This window comes from Merops nubicus, unplaced genomic scaffold (assembly GCF_000691845.1).
Source record: "Merops nubicus isolate BGI_N331 unplaced genomic scaffold, ASM69184v1 scaffold1004, whole genome shotgun sequence".
NCBI classification, from domain to species: Eukaryota; Metazoa; Chordata; class Aves; order Coraciiformes; family Meropidae; genus Merops; species Merops nubicus.
The window spans coordinates 36660-49856 of record NW_008603352.1 but is presented as its reverse complement, the minus strand read 5'-3'; the positions used below and the strand labels follow the sequence as shown (position 1 = coordinate 49856).

General features: G+C 46.3%; 1 protein-coding gene across 1 annotated transcript in view; it reads left to right on the top strand.

The window, feature by feature from the left end:
- LOC103771329 (collagen alpha-1(XXVII) chain-like) overlaps positions 1-13197 on the top strand; it is a gene marked incomplete at its 5' end in the record, with an annotated part of 42924 nt that overhangs the window by 17026 nt on the left and 12701 nt on the right. The window contains 2 exons of the mRNA XM_008938620.1: positions 6319-6372; positions 11403-11456. Of these exons, the coding sequence (XP_008936868.1) occupies positions 6319-6372; positions 11403-11456 (108 nt within the window). The remainder of the gene's footprint in view (positions 1-6318; positions 6373-11402; positions 11457-13197) is intronic.

Genomic DNA, 13197 nt, shown 5'->3' with positions numbered 1-13197 from the left:
GTGAAGCTCTACCTCTGAGTTCCACTAGCCACCAAAACCTGAGTTTTTCTGAAGAAAAATAACTGCTATGGAAGCTGTGTCATAACTTTGCCATTCCCCAGCTGTGGCATGCTCCATCCTATAGTTCAGATGAACCTCTGAAAGACAATAAGCAGCAGAGGATTTCTGAGTTCAGTCCCTGCCAGAGGTGCTGAGAATCAGCCCAGGAAAGAGTTCCCAGTTAGGAAATGCTCAACACAGCTGAGCCTGGCTTGGCTCGGACCTCTGCAAAGATGCTGTGCTAATTTTGGGAGGGGGCAAAAGGGTCACTCTGTAAATGTCTGGCCTGGAGTACTGGAGACAGAACTGCTCTGTGTTTAAGTTGTTTTGACTTTGCAACGTGTTTCTTCTAGTATTTTTTTTTTCTTGTGGCTCTTTGGGGTTTAAGGATTTCATTGCAAGGAAGAGGAGCTGCCAAAGGCTAAGACAGGCTAAGGGGAATTCTTGCATCTTTTGCTTTTGTTGTGCATGAGCCATTTAAAAATAAACTTGCAACACAGCAGGGGTTGTTTCCTACCTCTTCCTGATCCTCAAACAAAGCAGCTGCAGAGTTCTTACCACAACTAACCTGTGAGTAACCCATCAAGTGTTGCACGAAGCTCCAGCCCAAGATTTGAGCTCTGAAAGGAGGTGAATATCACTTGTAACTCTGCAGGGCTGGGTGCCTGGGGAAAGGAAGGGTTTTTTTCTTGTCACCCATGCAGTTTATGGCCTAAAGCGTGAGACACTATTGCCCTTATTGTACCTTCCTTGCATAATTTCTACATTATTAGTGCTTATACAATTACTTGGCTCATTTGAAAATCTAGTAGCAGACTTTCATGACCTTCTGTAGCTGTCAAGTCCATAAAGTTGCTCTCTTGCTGTGTAGTGTTTCCACTCCTTTGAATCCCGTGTGGTCTCTGCTTTATTTCCCTTTCTCCCCCCATATTGGGCAGGGTAAAACGAAAGAGCTGATTAACTTTTGCTTGGAGGGTGAGATTGTGGTCAGTGATAGTCTGTAAGGAAAGCTGGCTGGTCCCATGGTTCTGTTGCCCTGTTTGCAGCAGATAAGCATCACTAGACTTGCCTGTGCAGTCTGGATGTTGCTCTTCCATGTAAGCAATGCCACCTGGTTTGCAAGAACAAATGCTAGTCTTTGTCAAAGCTTGAAAGAGGCTGTGGTCAGGACACATCTCAGCATTCTGGTGCAAGCCAAGGGAGGGGAGCTAAGTGGATAGCAGCATTTTTCTTGAAAATTACAATTTCATGATTTTTAAACACCAGTCCCTATTTTAGGAACATGGAATTAATTTTACACCCTATCACTCAGCACCAGGGTCCCAGGGCTATATCTAAGCTTTACTCTGCAACTATGAAGGTAGAGATATAAAGCAGCTGAAAGGTGGGTGTTTCTTCTCATTATTGCCTTCAGGGCCCCAAGGGAAAGGAGTGAACGTTGCAGTCCTGGTAACACTTTCTCAGGGGCTCTGCAAACCCATACAGATATTGGTGTGTTGGTCACATGTCCTTCACAGGAAGACTTTGTCTCTATCCAGCTAGGCTAGTATTCAGCTTTTATGGCTCCTTTAAAGAATCTGAGCCATGAGCAAGAGGTCTGTCCACACCATTTCTCCTCAAATCAGTGTGCTGTGTGCCCAGACGAGTGCCTGTGTAAGGCTGGAGGTGCCTCCTGAAGGAAGGTCTAGCAACGAAGGGCTTCTCCAGCTTCACATGGTGTGGAAGCACTTTGCCAGGCATGTGGTGGGACAACTCCTCCATGGCTGTGTGTGTGAGCAGTGGCACGTGAGCGCCCACAGAGCAGCCTGAGCAGAGCCCTGTGTGCTGCACCTCTTTTCTGCAGGTGACCCTTGCACTTCTGCAAACACCAAGGTTCAGTGGGGAGGCAGTGGCAGAGGCTGGGGCTTTGCTGGCAGAGCTGTGCTAACAAGCTCTACAAGTAACTGTCAACAAAGGGCTCCCAGTGGAGCAATAACTTCTGAAGCATTGTAGCTTATTCCTGCCTCACCCAGGACTCGATTAGCTTCACTCCATGCTGTCTGCAGGAGGGGCTTTTGCCAGCACATCTCTGTAGATCCCAAACTGTGGCTCATTCCAGTCCTCTCTGGTATAGTCAGACCAGCAAACTACCCACAATTTAATCAGGTCTGCAGAAAAATACCATGATCCATGACACTTGGTCTTAAAGGCTGCCTTCCAGATGAGTGCTGTGTAAATACCCATGTCCGTGCACCAGGTCGGAGGCAGGACTGGGAATTAAAGCCTAGGCATGCTGCAATTGCTCTTCATTTCAGTCAGTCTCTCTGTGCTGATACAACATAGGAGAAATCCAAATGGATGGGTGAAGAGAGTATGTATGCACTCCCTGCTGCTCTGGGATGCTCTTGCCATCCTCCTGTGAACCTTGGCAGCTTGAAAGATCGCAGGGTCCCACTGTAACATGTCCCTGTTACATTTGGTCTACAGTTGCAAAAAATCTCCCTTTCCTTCAAAATGCAGGACTTCCCTCCTAAAACAAGCAAGAACTTGGTCAGCTGTGGAGGTTCCCTGGTACCCTCATTCCATGAGGAAGATTTTCCAGTTTCTGAAAAGAAACGTTTAAAGAAACAGTTTGTTTGGCTTCACTTCAAATATTTAGCTCATTTTTCAGCAAGCCAGAGGTCAGAGTGGGATCTGTAGGTCAGGAGCAGAAAAAAGTTGCTCTACGTGGTGAAACCCCAAGACATAATGAGTTTGGAATAAGCAGCCATGGCTCTGACTGAGGCTTTCTAGTATTTAGCTGGAGTTTGGGAGGATTTTTTTTTTCCTCTCCTTGTGAATGCTGGAGGGATGGGGAGAGCTGGGCACAGTTACACTTTTGTTAATTTTGCAGGCTGTGAACTGTTAGGCATAAAAGGGCTTCTGTGAGCAGGGTCCCATCTCCAGGCACGTCACTGAGATGAACTAGATGGCACAGTGTGGTTCTCAAGTAGCATCGTTCAAGTCAAGGACATTCCAGGGACATGACAAACCCCGTCACCTTTGGGAGACCCCTCCTCACTCCCAGAACACATTCAGGGATTGTTCTGGTCTCCGTGCCACTGAGCCCTGGGCTACTGCTGTCCCCTAGCAAAATTTTCCATGGAATTTCTGCTGCAAGGCTGGGAAGGTTTCAGATGGAAGTTTGCCTGCTGCTAGGTTGGGTTGTTTCAGCAGTGGTGCAGGAGGTGAAGCAGGTGGGTGAACAGGCACATGTGCAGAGGGCAACATGTGCTCTGGGAATCATTTTTACTCAGTGGTCTCAGCTTTGTCCCATCCTGTGCTTAGAAAAGAGAAGGAGAATTTATGTACTGATGTTAAATACATCTATGAGAATCCCAATGTCTAGATATGAGTGGGACATCAAATTAAACCCAGGGTAGTATGAGCAAAATACAGCAGTTAACTCTAGAACTAGACAGCAATTAACTCTTGAATTGCTTCCCCATGAAACGAGGGCCAGGTATGGGACCAGTGGCTGGAGCTGGGTGGTTCTGCTGGGCACAGTAAGAGAGGAGGAATCAGTAGTGGACCAGATGTAATAAAGCCCTGGGGCACGATGACTGTTCTTTGGGCTTGCAGATTGGTGCATGGATTAGTGAGTAAGGCCTGCCAGTTCAGATCTTGTGTTGCTCACAGCTCCTGAGGCAGATGCTGTCCTGTACCTTTTGCTACTCAGCCCATCTAACTGTACCACGCTGCATCTTCCTCCCCTGCCAAGAATGTGGGTGTAATCACAGATTTAGGACTAACCATGTTGGAACACATCAAGATCAGGGTTTTTTTTGCCATCTTTTAGGACTACTGCCAGACTACGCCCTTCTCTCTCTACAGTTAGAGTAGTGTGAACTGTCTAGCAGAAGCCCCAGACTTGGTTACAGCAGTTTCATGTGTGCCAGACTGGGCTCTTCCCACCGTCACTTCGTCAGCAGGATGTGGCCACTTCTCACTGGCAAAATACCACATGGATCTTTAGGAACAGGATGAGTCTCTGACTTTCCTTTGGCTGGATCACACGCTATGAGTCTCAGTGAATTCAGTGGTAGAGGTTCCATCCTATGTCAAGAACCTGTGTTTTTCATCATCATGTGTTTTATCACTGGATACTAGGACTAGATTCTTTCTCTTTTCTTCCATCCATTTGGTTAAAGATTCATGATTTTGTTCATGATTTTGTTGCTGTGCTTTGCTTTAGCTCTGGAAGAGCCTGCACTAAATTTTGCTGGAGGTGTGATTAGTCACTTATCCAGGAGCTCTTGATCAGCAGCTGAGCTTCCTATGTTCCAGGTTTCTTCCTGGCAACTGTGTTTTCAGCCAGGAGTCACACCAAACCACGCTGTTCCCTGCAGTCTGGCAGGGGTTTGTGCTTGCCCCAGGCTATGGTGCAGCACAGATTTCAACTTACTGCACTGAAATGGGCTTCCAGCCAAGCTGCCTGTCTCCAAAGCTGAATTACAGCTGAATCCCCTTCTCAAATCTAGCAGCAGTCTGGATTTATGAACTCAGTTCAGAGCTACCTAGATTATTGCTTACGTGTAAGAGCGTTTTAGGAACTCATCTGTCATAGAGACTTTACTGTTCTGATTTCAGTCACTTGATATTAATTTTCATACATATTTGAGACTCAGAAGACCTTTTGCTTCCACAGACTTGCTGAATTACCCTAAGCAGCACACTTAGTCTGTGTTTCCATGTCCCACTCAATGAGGTGAACAGATGATGCCACAGTTTGCTGGGAAGATGAATTTATCTGAGACTCCACAGTGCTCAGTTACTCTGGTTACAGCAGCTATGTGGGTTTTCAAGTAGATACTTATACACCTTAATTTTAATTGAAGTTTTTTCAGTTTCCTTGGAAATTCACAGCCAGGCTAAACTCTTGGGGAATTTCAAGCTGAAAATGTAGAAAGAAATTAAGAGTGGGACAATAAATGTGTTTGGTTTCAGGCTGAAAATTTGGAAGGAATTTAAGGATGGGATGTTAAATTTATTTGGGTTAAAAATGCAATTTGAAAAGTTCACCCTCAGCCTTTTAATTGAACAGCCTCTTAGAGCAGAGCAGCGTGTGTTGTGAAACAGCACTGGGCAGTCAACAGCTGCCTATACCACAAGATACCACAGCTAAATAAAAAAAGCTGTTATTTCCTATTACAGTGCAGTGAAAATAAAGCTGAATAGACACCAGCACACTGGTGTTCTCTCAGAAGAGAGGAAGGGCAATGAACTTGTGTGGCACTCTCATTTAACAGCAGTGATTTTCCTTGGAAATCAGACCCTGAAGATTTTGGTCCTACATATGTTGAAATGCTCTTTGGAAATACTGCAGGTTACTGAGAAGGCATCTGAGTGGCTTTTTAATCCCCTTGTCCATACTCCTTCTAACTAGAGGGTACACTACAGTGCTGCTCAGGGTGGTGTAAAGCTCACACGCAATCTTGGCAAAACTGGAGCCCTTGGAATTGAGTCTTCAGGTTGTTTCATCTCCCAGGAACGTGTTCAAGAGGACTTAGAACTGTTATTCCTTCTGCTGAAAGGTTAACAGATCTTCCGTGCTGTATACAGTCCTGGGGTAAACTATTCTTAGCTGCTTATTCCAGATAACTCCTTAAATAGTCTTTGGAAAAGATGCAGGGTGCTTTTAAAATCTGATGTAAAAGGAGATGCTGCTGTATCATCGCCTTGTGAGACCTGTGCAAGAACACAGAGTTAAATGGTTTCAACAGAGACTTACTTCTGCTTCCCCTGTTTTACTGCCTGGCCATCCGTTCTTTTTCTAACCTCTAAAGTCAAAAACCTGGTTGTCTTGTAGAGGAAATGAGTTCATCCTAAATAGCTGAACAATTTCCCTTTTAGTAATTACCTCTCTTCTCTTCTATTTTGGCCAAAATAATTGTTAACACCCCCGCACACTTTCACTCCCCTCTGCCTACCTCCATCTCTTTCTGCTGGGGCTCCCTGCAGAGCTTTGACTCCCCTGACCCCAAGGAACCTTCTCTTCCTGGTTGTGGAATATTTGTCTCTTTGTCATGATGTATCTTGAGGTGACAGACACACAGTCCCTTCCATGAAGGTAGGTGGGAATCAGCAGCCAAGTTTCTCCTGTCCAAGACAGTTCCGAGGGTCCCGGGGAAGTTCTCTGCAGGCTGTGGGTGTTGTGATGTTAGATCTTGCCCCAGCCCCAGACTTTCTGCAGCCAACAGGACTAACACAGGTCCCCACTGACTCCTTTTGACTCTATTTTGTGTTTGTTGTGTTTTATAGGGTCCCCCAGGTCCCCATGGAAACCCTGGCTTACCTGGCCCCCCAGGCCTGAAAGTAAGTATTGATTTGGTGTGAGGAACCTCTGCTGTCCTGCTTCAGGGGACATCCCAGGGGGAGAGGCAGAGGGGTTTTTATCCTGCTCCATGCAGAACCAGGAGTAGCTGAAGCTGTTCCTCCCCTTGGCTTGCACAGCAGCCCGGCCAAAGCCTTTTCCTGTGCTTGTGAGGGACCCTGCTGTGTGCTGTGGTTCCTGGTTCTCCCTCATTTCACAGACTGCCTAATTAGGATCCTGCTTAAGTTATGCCTTAATTAGGATCCTGCTTAAGCTATGCCTGTGCCAGGGAGAAAACTGCTATGTTGAGACACGGGCAGTGGAATCCTTCCACTCCAGAGCCTCACCAGGACCAGATTTTTTTGCTTTCTCATTTCTCTTCTCTGGATTTTGCAGCCTACTCCTCCACCTTTGGGGCTGGACAGTGAGGGGGGAGGGACTGGCAGCACCCAGCTTCTTCCTCTGCCTTCTTCCTCCTGAAGCTCCTTCATCTCTCCTTTGCTCTCCAGGGTTTCTGGGAACCCTGACCTTCATCAGCCCTCCCAGAATTATCCCCTTACTTCCTTCCAGAAGTCCTCATCTCCCCTGTGAGGTCTTGCAGACCTCCCCCAGCAGTGCCAGGAGCCTGTGTTTTGCCCTTTTCTCCTGCACACACATTTTCCCCGGGGTGTTGCATCTGGGTGGGAGCTGGAGTCCTGCAAGGTGGGAGTCACCCCCCCAGCTAAACCTCCTCCCTTTGCATGGGGCTTTAGCAAAGCTGCAGCCCCAGAGAGGAGCTAATCCAGTGTGCTGCAAAACCCTTCAGAAAGGTGTTTGAATTCCCAGCTCATTCCAGTGTACAAGTCTTTGTGTTACCTAAAGATTGTGAAGTTCCTGGGAAAGCAGTTTGGATGGTTCTGGTGTCACTGCTTACACTGAAATAGATTTATATTCTAGAACATATATCTGGGACTAAAAATAGTTGAGTTTGGAAAGGCAATGCTTCACAGAAGTTTTCAGTATGAAGCTGTAGGATGTCTCAGCCGAACACAGATAAAGGTACAAACAAGAATCCTTTCTTGTCATGATCTCCTCAGCAGGCAGAGATGTTATGAATGCTATTGATGCTCTGGGAAAAAGATTCTGGAAACTTGGCGTGCTGCCTCTACATGATTAAAAATTAGGCACTGGCGACATGCTGGTGAACAGCAGCTGTTTTAAATTCTGAAGTGCAGCTATATGGCCTGCAAAGTGAGGCTGTAAAAGTTCTACATCTTAGCATTCTGCATTTATTCTCCACCAATGACTTCCAGATCGCACTTGTTGAGTTTTATAAGTCAAATCAAAGTTCTTTTATCTAACTTCCAGTCCTGCAAATTCAGCCTGGTCCCATCTGTAGAGTCAAACTATGTTTCTGTGCTACAGGATTTTTTTTAAAAAAAAAACTTTTAGCCTAACGCCTTGTCAGAAATCATTATTTGGCTGCATAGCTGTGTTCAGTTGGTCTCTTACTAGAAATAAGATCCTCCTGTAAGCATTTTTCCTCCATCTGGATGCATGGTCTGGCAGCAGGAAGCCCCCGATGGCTGGATAGCTGTAACACTCCTCAGCAGAGATCTGGTGTCATCAGTCTGTGTGATATATTTTCATTTTGTCCAGCCATCATTTGCAGAATTGGGATGTTCTACACGATGCTTTAACAAAAGAAGGGTTAAGTTTGCAGTGGGGTGTGAGAGTGTAGCTCAGCCCAGGTCTGAGCATAACCTCAGCTCTAGCTGGGACAGTCTGGTAAGCCGTGACTGCAAGATCTTTGCACAAGAAGCACTTTCTGGAAGGTGTGCATAAGGTCCCAGAGTTTTCATTTCCATCCTTCCCCTCATTTCTCTGGTGTTACACCACTCCCTGAAGATGGACTTAGCACCAAAGAAAGTGATATTTTACCCCCTTACATTTTGAATACCTCTACCCTTCAGCAGGCTTGACAAGCCTGCACCTGGGACCTGAGAGCTTCTTAGCACACCCAGCCCACAGCAAAATTAGGGACTTGAGAAAGTTCAGCTTGAGTAACAAGGCAGAGCAACCCCAACTAGAACTTCTCTTCCTGAGAGCTTTCAAGTGGCTGCTGGATCGGGTCTTCCCTAGATAGCAGTTAATACCATGGAAAAAACAAACAATCCAAGAGAGGAAACTGAAGTTTCCCAGATAGATACAGCCTGGAAAGCATGACTAACACCAGGTCCTTGTCACTTAGGCAGTAGCCCGGGAGCATCATTTTTACCAGCTGAATGAACAGAGCCCTGCTAAGCTCAGGGGTTGGGATGTGCAGGAGGGACACTGGGTGGCAGGGCTGCTGGAGCAGTGTGCTCGTGCACCTCTCTGCTGAGTCAGGTTGTGGTGGTGAGCACCAGTGCTGCTGTTGGTCTCCTGCATTTCTGACTCTGTCCTGTCCAGAGTCCATCTTCTTCTCGTCACTGGAGCTGAGCACTTGTAATTCCTTGTTCTTAGGAAGCTGATCTTTTGCACAGAGCTGTTCCTGCTGATCTGCTTGGGCATGGTTCCACTGCCTCCAGTGACATTACCCCCGCTCGTGCCACCTGAGAATTTAGCCCATGGTGCTTTTCTCAGCTATTTATAATGTGCAACTCCTTAAAGGGGACTTCTTGCCACTTCTTCCAAACTCTTTGTTGTCCTTGGCAGTTACAAAATCGCTATTGCATCTAGTTAGCAAAGACTGATTATAGTAGATAACCTCTAAATGACTGTAGACAGATGTTGGGCTAGGGCTGTGACTGGCTGTGTGACCTGCAAGCTGCTGGAGGGGCAGGAGGGGTGTTTGTGCTGCCAAGAATGCCCTAATAGAGTTTGGGATTGGGATGAAGGTTAGCTGTCAGACAGGGTGAGTTTTCAAAAGCCATTACAAGAGCTGGGTTTGCATCTCCCATCTGGAGGCTTTTGGCATCAGGCATTAGTGTGGTTTGCTTAGTTTGCTGCTCTGGATAAATCTCTCCTGTTATAGTGCTAGGAGAAATGGAATTTTCCTTTTAGGGAATGGTTTGGCTCCAAGATAGCTCATCAGTTTGGCTCACTGATACTTAAAATACTATTAGTGGGATTGCAGAGCTGAGGTGTTTAAATGGCACAGCTCTAGACTTCTCCCAGGTAGGGAAAAAAGCAGAAGAGAACAATTCCTTTCTTTACAAGGGGAAGTAGAGTGCTCAGTCAGCTGGGATGGGAGAGAGAGCAGCTTGTGGGCACGGAGCTGCAGCTTAGTGATGGACAAGGCTTAGGCTAATTCCTGTGTTGTGGCTGCTGCACGAGAAGAGCTGGGCAATTAATCCTCAATTTCATCCAGGCATCCCTTCTCTCTGGCCCTGATGCCATCTTGCTGATTAATCTTAGGGATGTGTGATCCTGCTTGTGGCTGAGTTCTCCACCCATGCCACGGACTCTGTGCTGTTGAACGTGGAACAGTGATGCAAAGCACAGTCTTTGTTAATGGGATCTAGAGCTTCCTGGTAAAAAATGTTAGAGGCTTATAGTCCTTTCCATGGCTCAAGTCATTGCACTGAGCCCATGGCAAGACTGAGGAAGAGTGGTGGGTGTCTATCTGTTGTAGTAGATTAATTTTGCAGAGTAGAGATGAACACCCTGCAGTCCTGTGGACTGCTCTGATCTGTTCCAAGCAGTCGTAGCACCCACTGATGGCTCTGAAGCTCAGAGAGTGGGAGAATTGCCCTGATAACAGCTGCATGCAAACCAAGATTATCTGCATGACTTCATACGCCGTGTGGAAAGCAGGCAGCCTCCATTCACAAGTTGTACAGATGCATCTGCCTTGAATCAGCAGTGCTCCCTACAGTCCACAGCCAAACTCACTCCCTGAACCTTGCAGCTTGTGGTGGATGGTGGTGGAGAAGAAGGGGAGATTTACACTCAGTGCAAGGTGGGAAGTATGTGTCAAATGTAGCACAGAAAAGCTGCTCAGCTCACTATAACTAGACCTTTGTGCTGCTAATGAGAAACACCACTTAATAAATACTGTTACTCCTTTGTAGGGTTGACCTTCCTTCAAGCACTTCACTTGACAGCCATGAATTCACCCTCACAACTGTCGTGTGCTTAGCAGCTGGTTTTGAATCCTGTGCTGCTGATGTGGCATAGAGAGATTGCTACTTGTTTATGATCCCAGAGGTGTTAAATAATCAGTGCCTGATACTGGGATACCTGTCCTAGCTGTGCCAGAGGAGATGTTACACAGACCTAAGCTGCTTTGTGTGTGACACCTTACCTCTCTGCCCAAAGAATCTGGCACACTTCACATCTCTTCCAGTTTTTCCTGCTTATCTCTATTTCCCTGTTAGGTGCACACATTACCTTTCCACCTTCTAAGAATTTGGGATTTTCAAAGGAATCTACTGGAGTTAGATGTTCAACTGCTGCTGAAATTCCAGCTTGTGTTGGTCACAAGATCATGGTCTTAAATTGTAATTTCTCTCGTCACAGTTGTTAAAAAGGGCAATAAGGGATACTGCCACTTCAGATGAAGTGTGCCTCCTCCTCCTGCCAGCCTGAGAGCCTCACAATCACTCTGGCTGTTGGCAGTGCCTAATTAGTGTAACTTTCCCTGCAGTTTCAGCTATTCCCCACAGTTAAAAGAAGCAACAGCATCTAGCAAGTTGTTAAGAAGGATGGTTTAGCCACAGTAATAGGCTTGGTAATTATTCTTGAGATGGCACTTGCAGACAAGGAAGAAATCACAGCTGTCTGGTCTAATAAGTATCAAAAGTCCTGACATTGCCTTCTTCCAGTTATCCTTTTTTTAGTCAATTTAATACTGTCAAATACTATTTAAAACTCAGTGCTTTAGCAGCAGCAATCACTCACCAAAACCACCCCCAGCAAAACAGCTACACCCAGGAACTTTAATACATTTGGGATGTCAGGGCAAGGCAGAGATGAAATGTTTTTCTAAATTGGAGGTTTGGTGGAAGCAGAACCACCTCCGTGGGCTGGGTCCTTGGATTATGGCATTAATTTAAGTTTTCCCTTGCAGGGTCAGAAGGGTGATCCTGGGCTGTCTCCTGGGAAAGCTCGCAATGGACAGAAGGTGAGAGGTTGCCCAGAGTGCACGGGCATCACAGCCATGGTGTGCTCTAAGCCCTGTGCAGACACATGGAGTGAGCCCATCCTGCAGCACAAGCATCACAGCTACCCAGGTAGTCTTAGGACTGAAAACTAAGACTTAGACCCTGGATTCAAGAGAGTTAGCTAAGGTATTGAGGTGTTGAGCACAGTGCCCTGATGTGGCTGCTGCCACAGATTTTGTTGTCCAAGTGTTTATCCATTTTATGCACTATCTGCACCCTAACATTCAGAGCTCCTGTAGGTGTGTGGCTACTCAAGCAAAGTATTTAAAGCAGCACATATGAGGGACAGCCACCCTGTCCACTCTGAGCATGCAGCTGTAGAAAGAGCCAATCCCAGTGTAAGCAGTAAAACCCTTGAAGGCAAGAGAAAGGATGTTCTTGCCAAGGAGCTGAGAAGAAGTGATTTGTCTCATGTCACACATGCAGATGACTGCTATGAGAGCAGCTTTGCTGTCCCACCAGTGGAGAAAGGGCTGCTTCTGAGACCATTGCTCTGCCAGCAGATGGACACTGCTGTGGGATAAACAGAAGCCTTTCCACCAACATCTTCTCAAATGAACACAACACACATAACCTGGAAGTGTAGCTGGTTTCTGGAATTAGCAATCATTAAGGATCAGAGTTCTGCTAATTCTTTTCAATAAATTAGGACTCCCATTTTTGCTGTTTCACAGCTGAATGATTTTTACTGGTGCAACAAGGCCTCACAGAGGTCTAGAAATGAATAGTAGAGTGATCAGGGCTCCACAACACCCACCTCAGTTAGTTCTTTCAGTGGTGTCTGCACAATACTTCATAACTCACGTCCAGGGCATGAAGTCTGGTTCTCTTCCTTTCATCATAAGCCCTGCTATAAATGCTCAGCTAATGGAAAGCATCAGCCATGAGGATCTTAGGCCCTTCATTTGGAGCCAGACGCCTCCATGAAGCAGAGCAAGCCACACAAATGCAAGATGGAGGGTGACACTAGAGAACATTGAGAAAGCCAAGTCTGAAATGATGCTTTTAACTCAACAGCACGGGATGCCTTTTGAAATTTCTGGTACACTACACCAGAATGGCATCAGATGGAAACCATCCACCCGCAGAGTCTGGAACAGTTTTCTTGCAGGCATGCTCAGTGTGAGAAAGGGAGAGGTCCACATCACTTTTAGCTCATGTTAACAAGGCTTTATCCCTGTTAACAGTAATAGAAACAAGGAGTTTCCAGCAGGAGTTTGGAGTGATGCCTAATTTTCAAGCTAGATACTCCAAATGCATTTTCAATAAGCAGGCACAGACCAGTGTTAGAGACTAAAGGGTTTTTTAATCCTCATCAGAGGAGGCCAAAATGGGCTTGTGCAAATGGATTGGATATTAGGGAGATCCCACCATAATGTACTCCTCTGTTCCTGTGACAGTTTGGGTATGCCAGCTGGGGTGTGATGCAAATCCTTTTCAGAAGTATAGAACACTGAAACAACCCTCCCACCAGCAGCCTGCAAAGGTCCAGTCCATGTCATACAGGCAGGTTAAAGAATTGCAGCATTGACCCCGTTGGGACTGGAGCTGTGGGCTGGGCCAGTGCAGTAGTAGAGTGTGAGCAGAGTCACAGCATTGGACAGGAGGTTCCTATTGTTATTCTTGCATTTAAAAGCTAAATTTTTTTTGCCTTGGCGATTTAAATGCCTATCAAGAGGCGAATGAAGCATGTGACTGAAT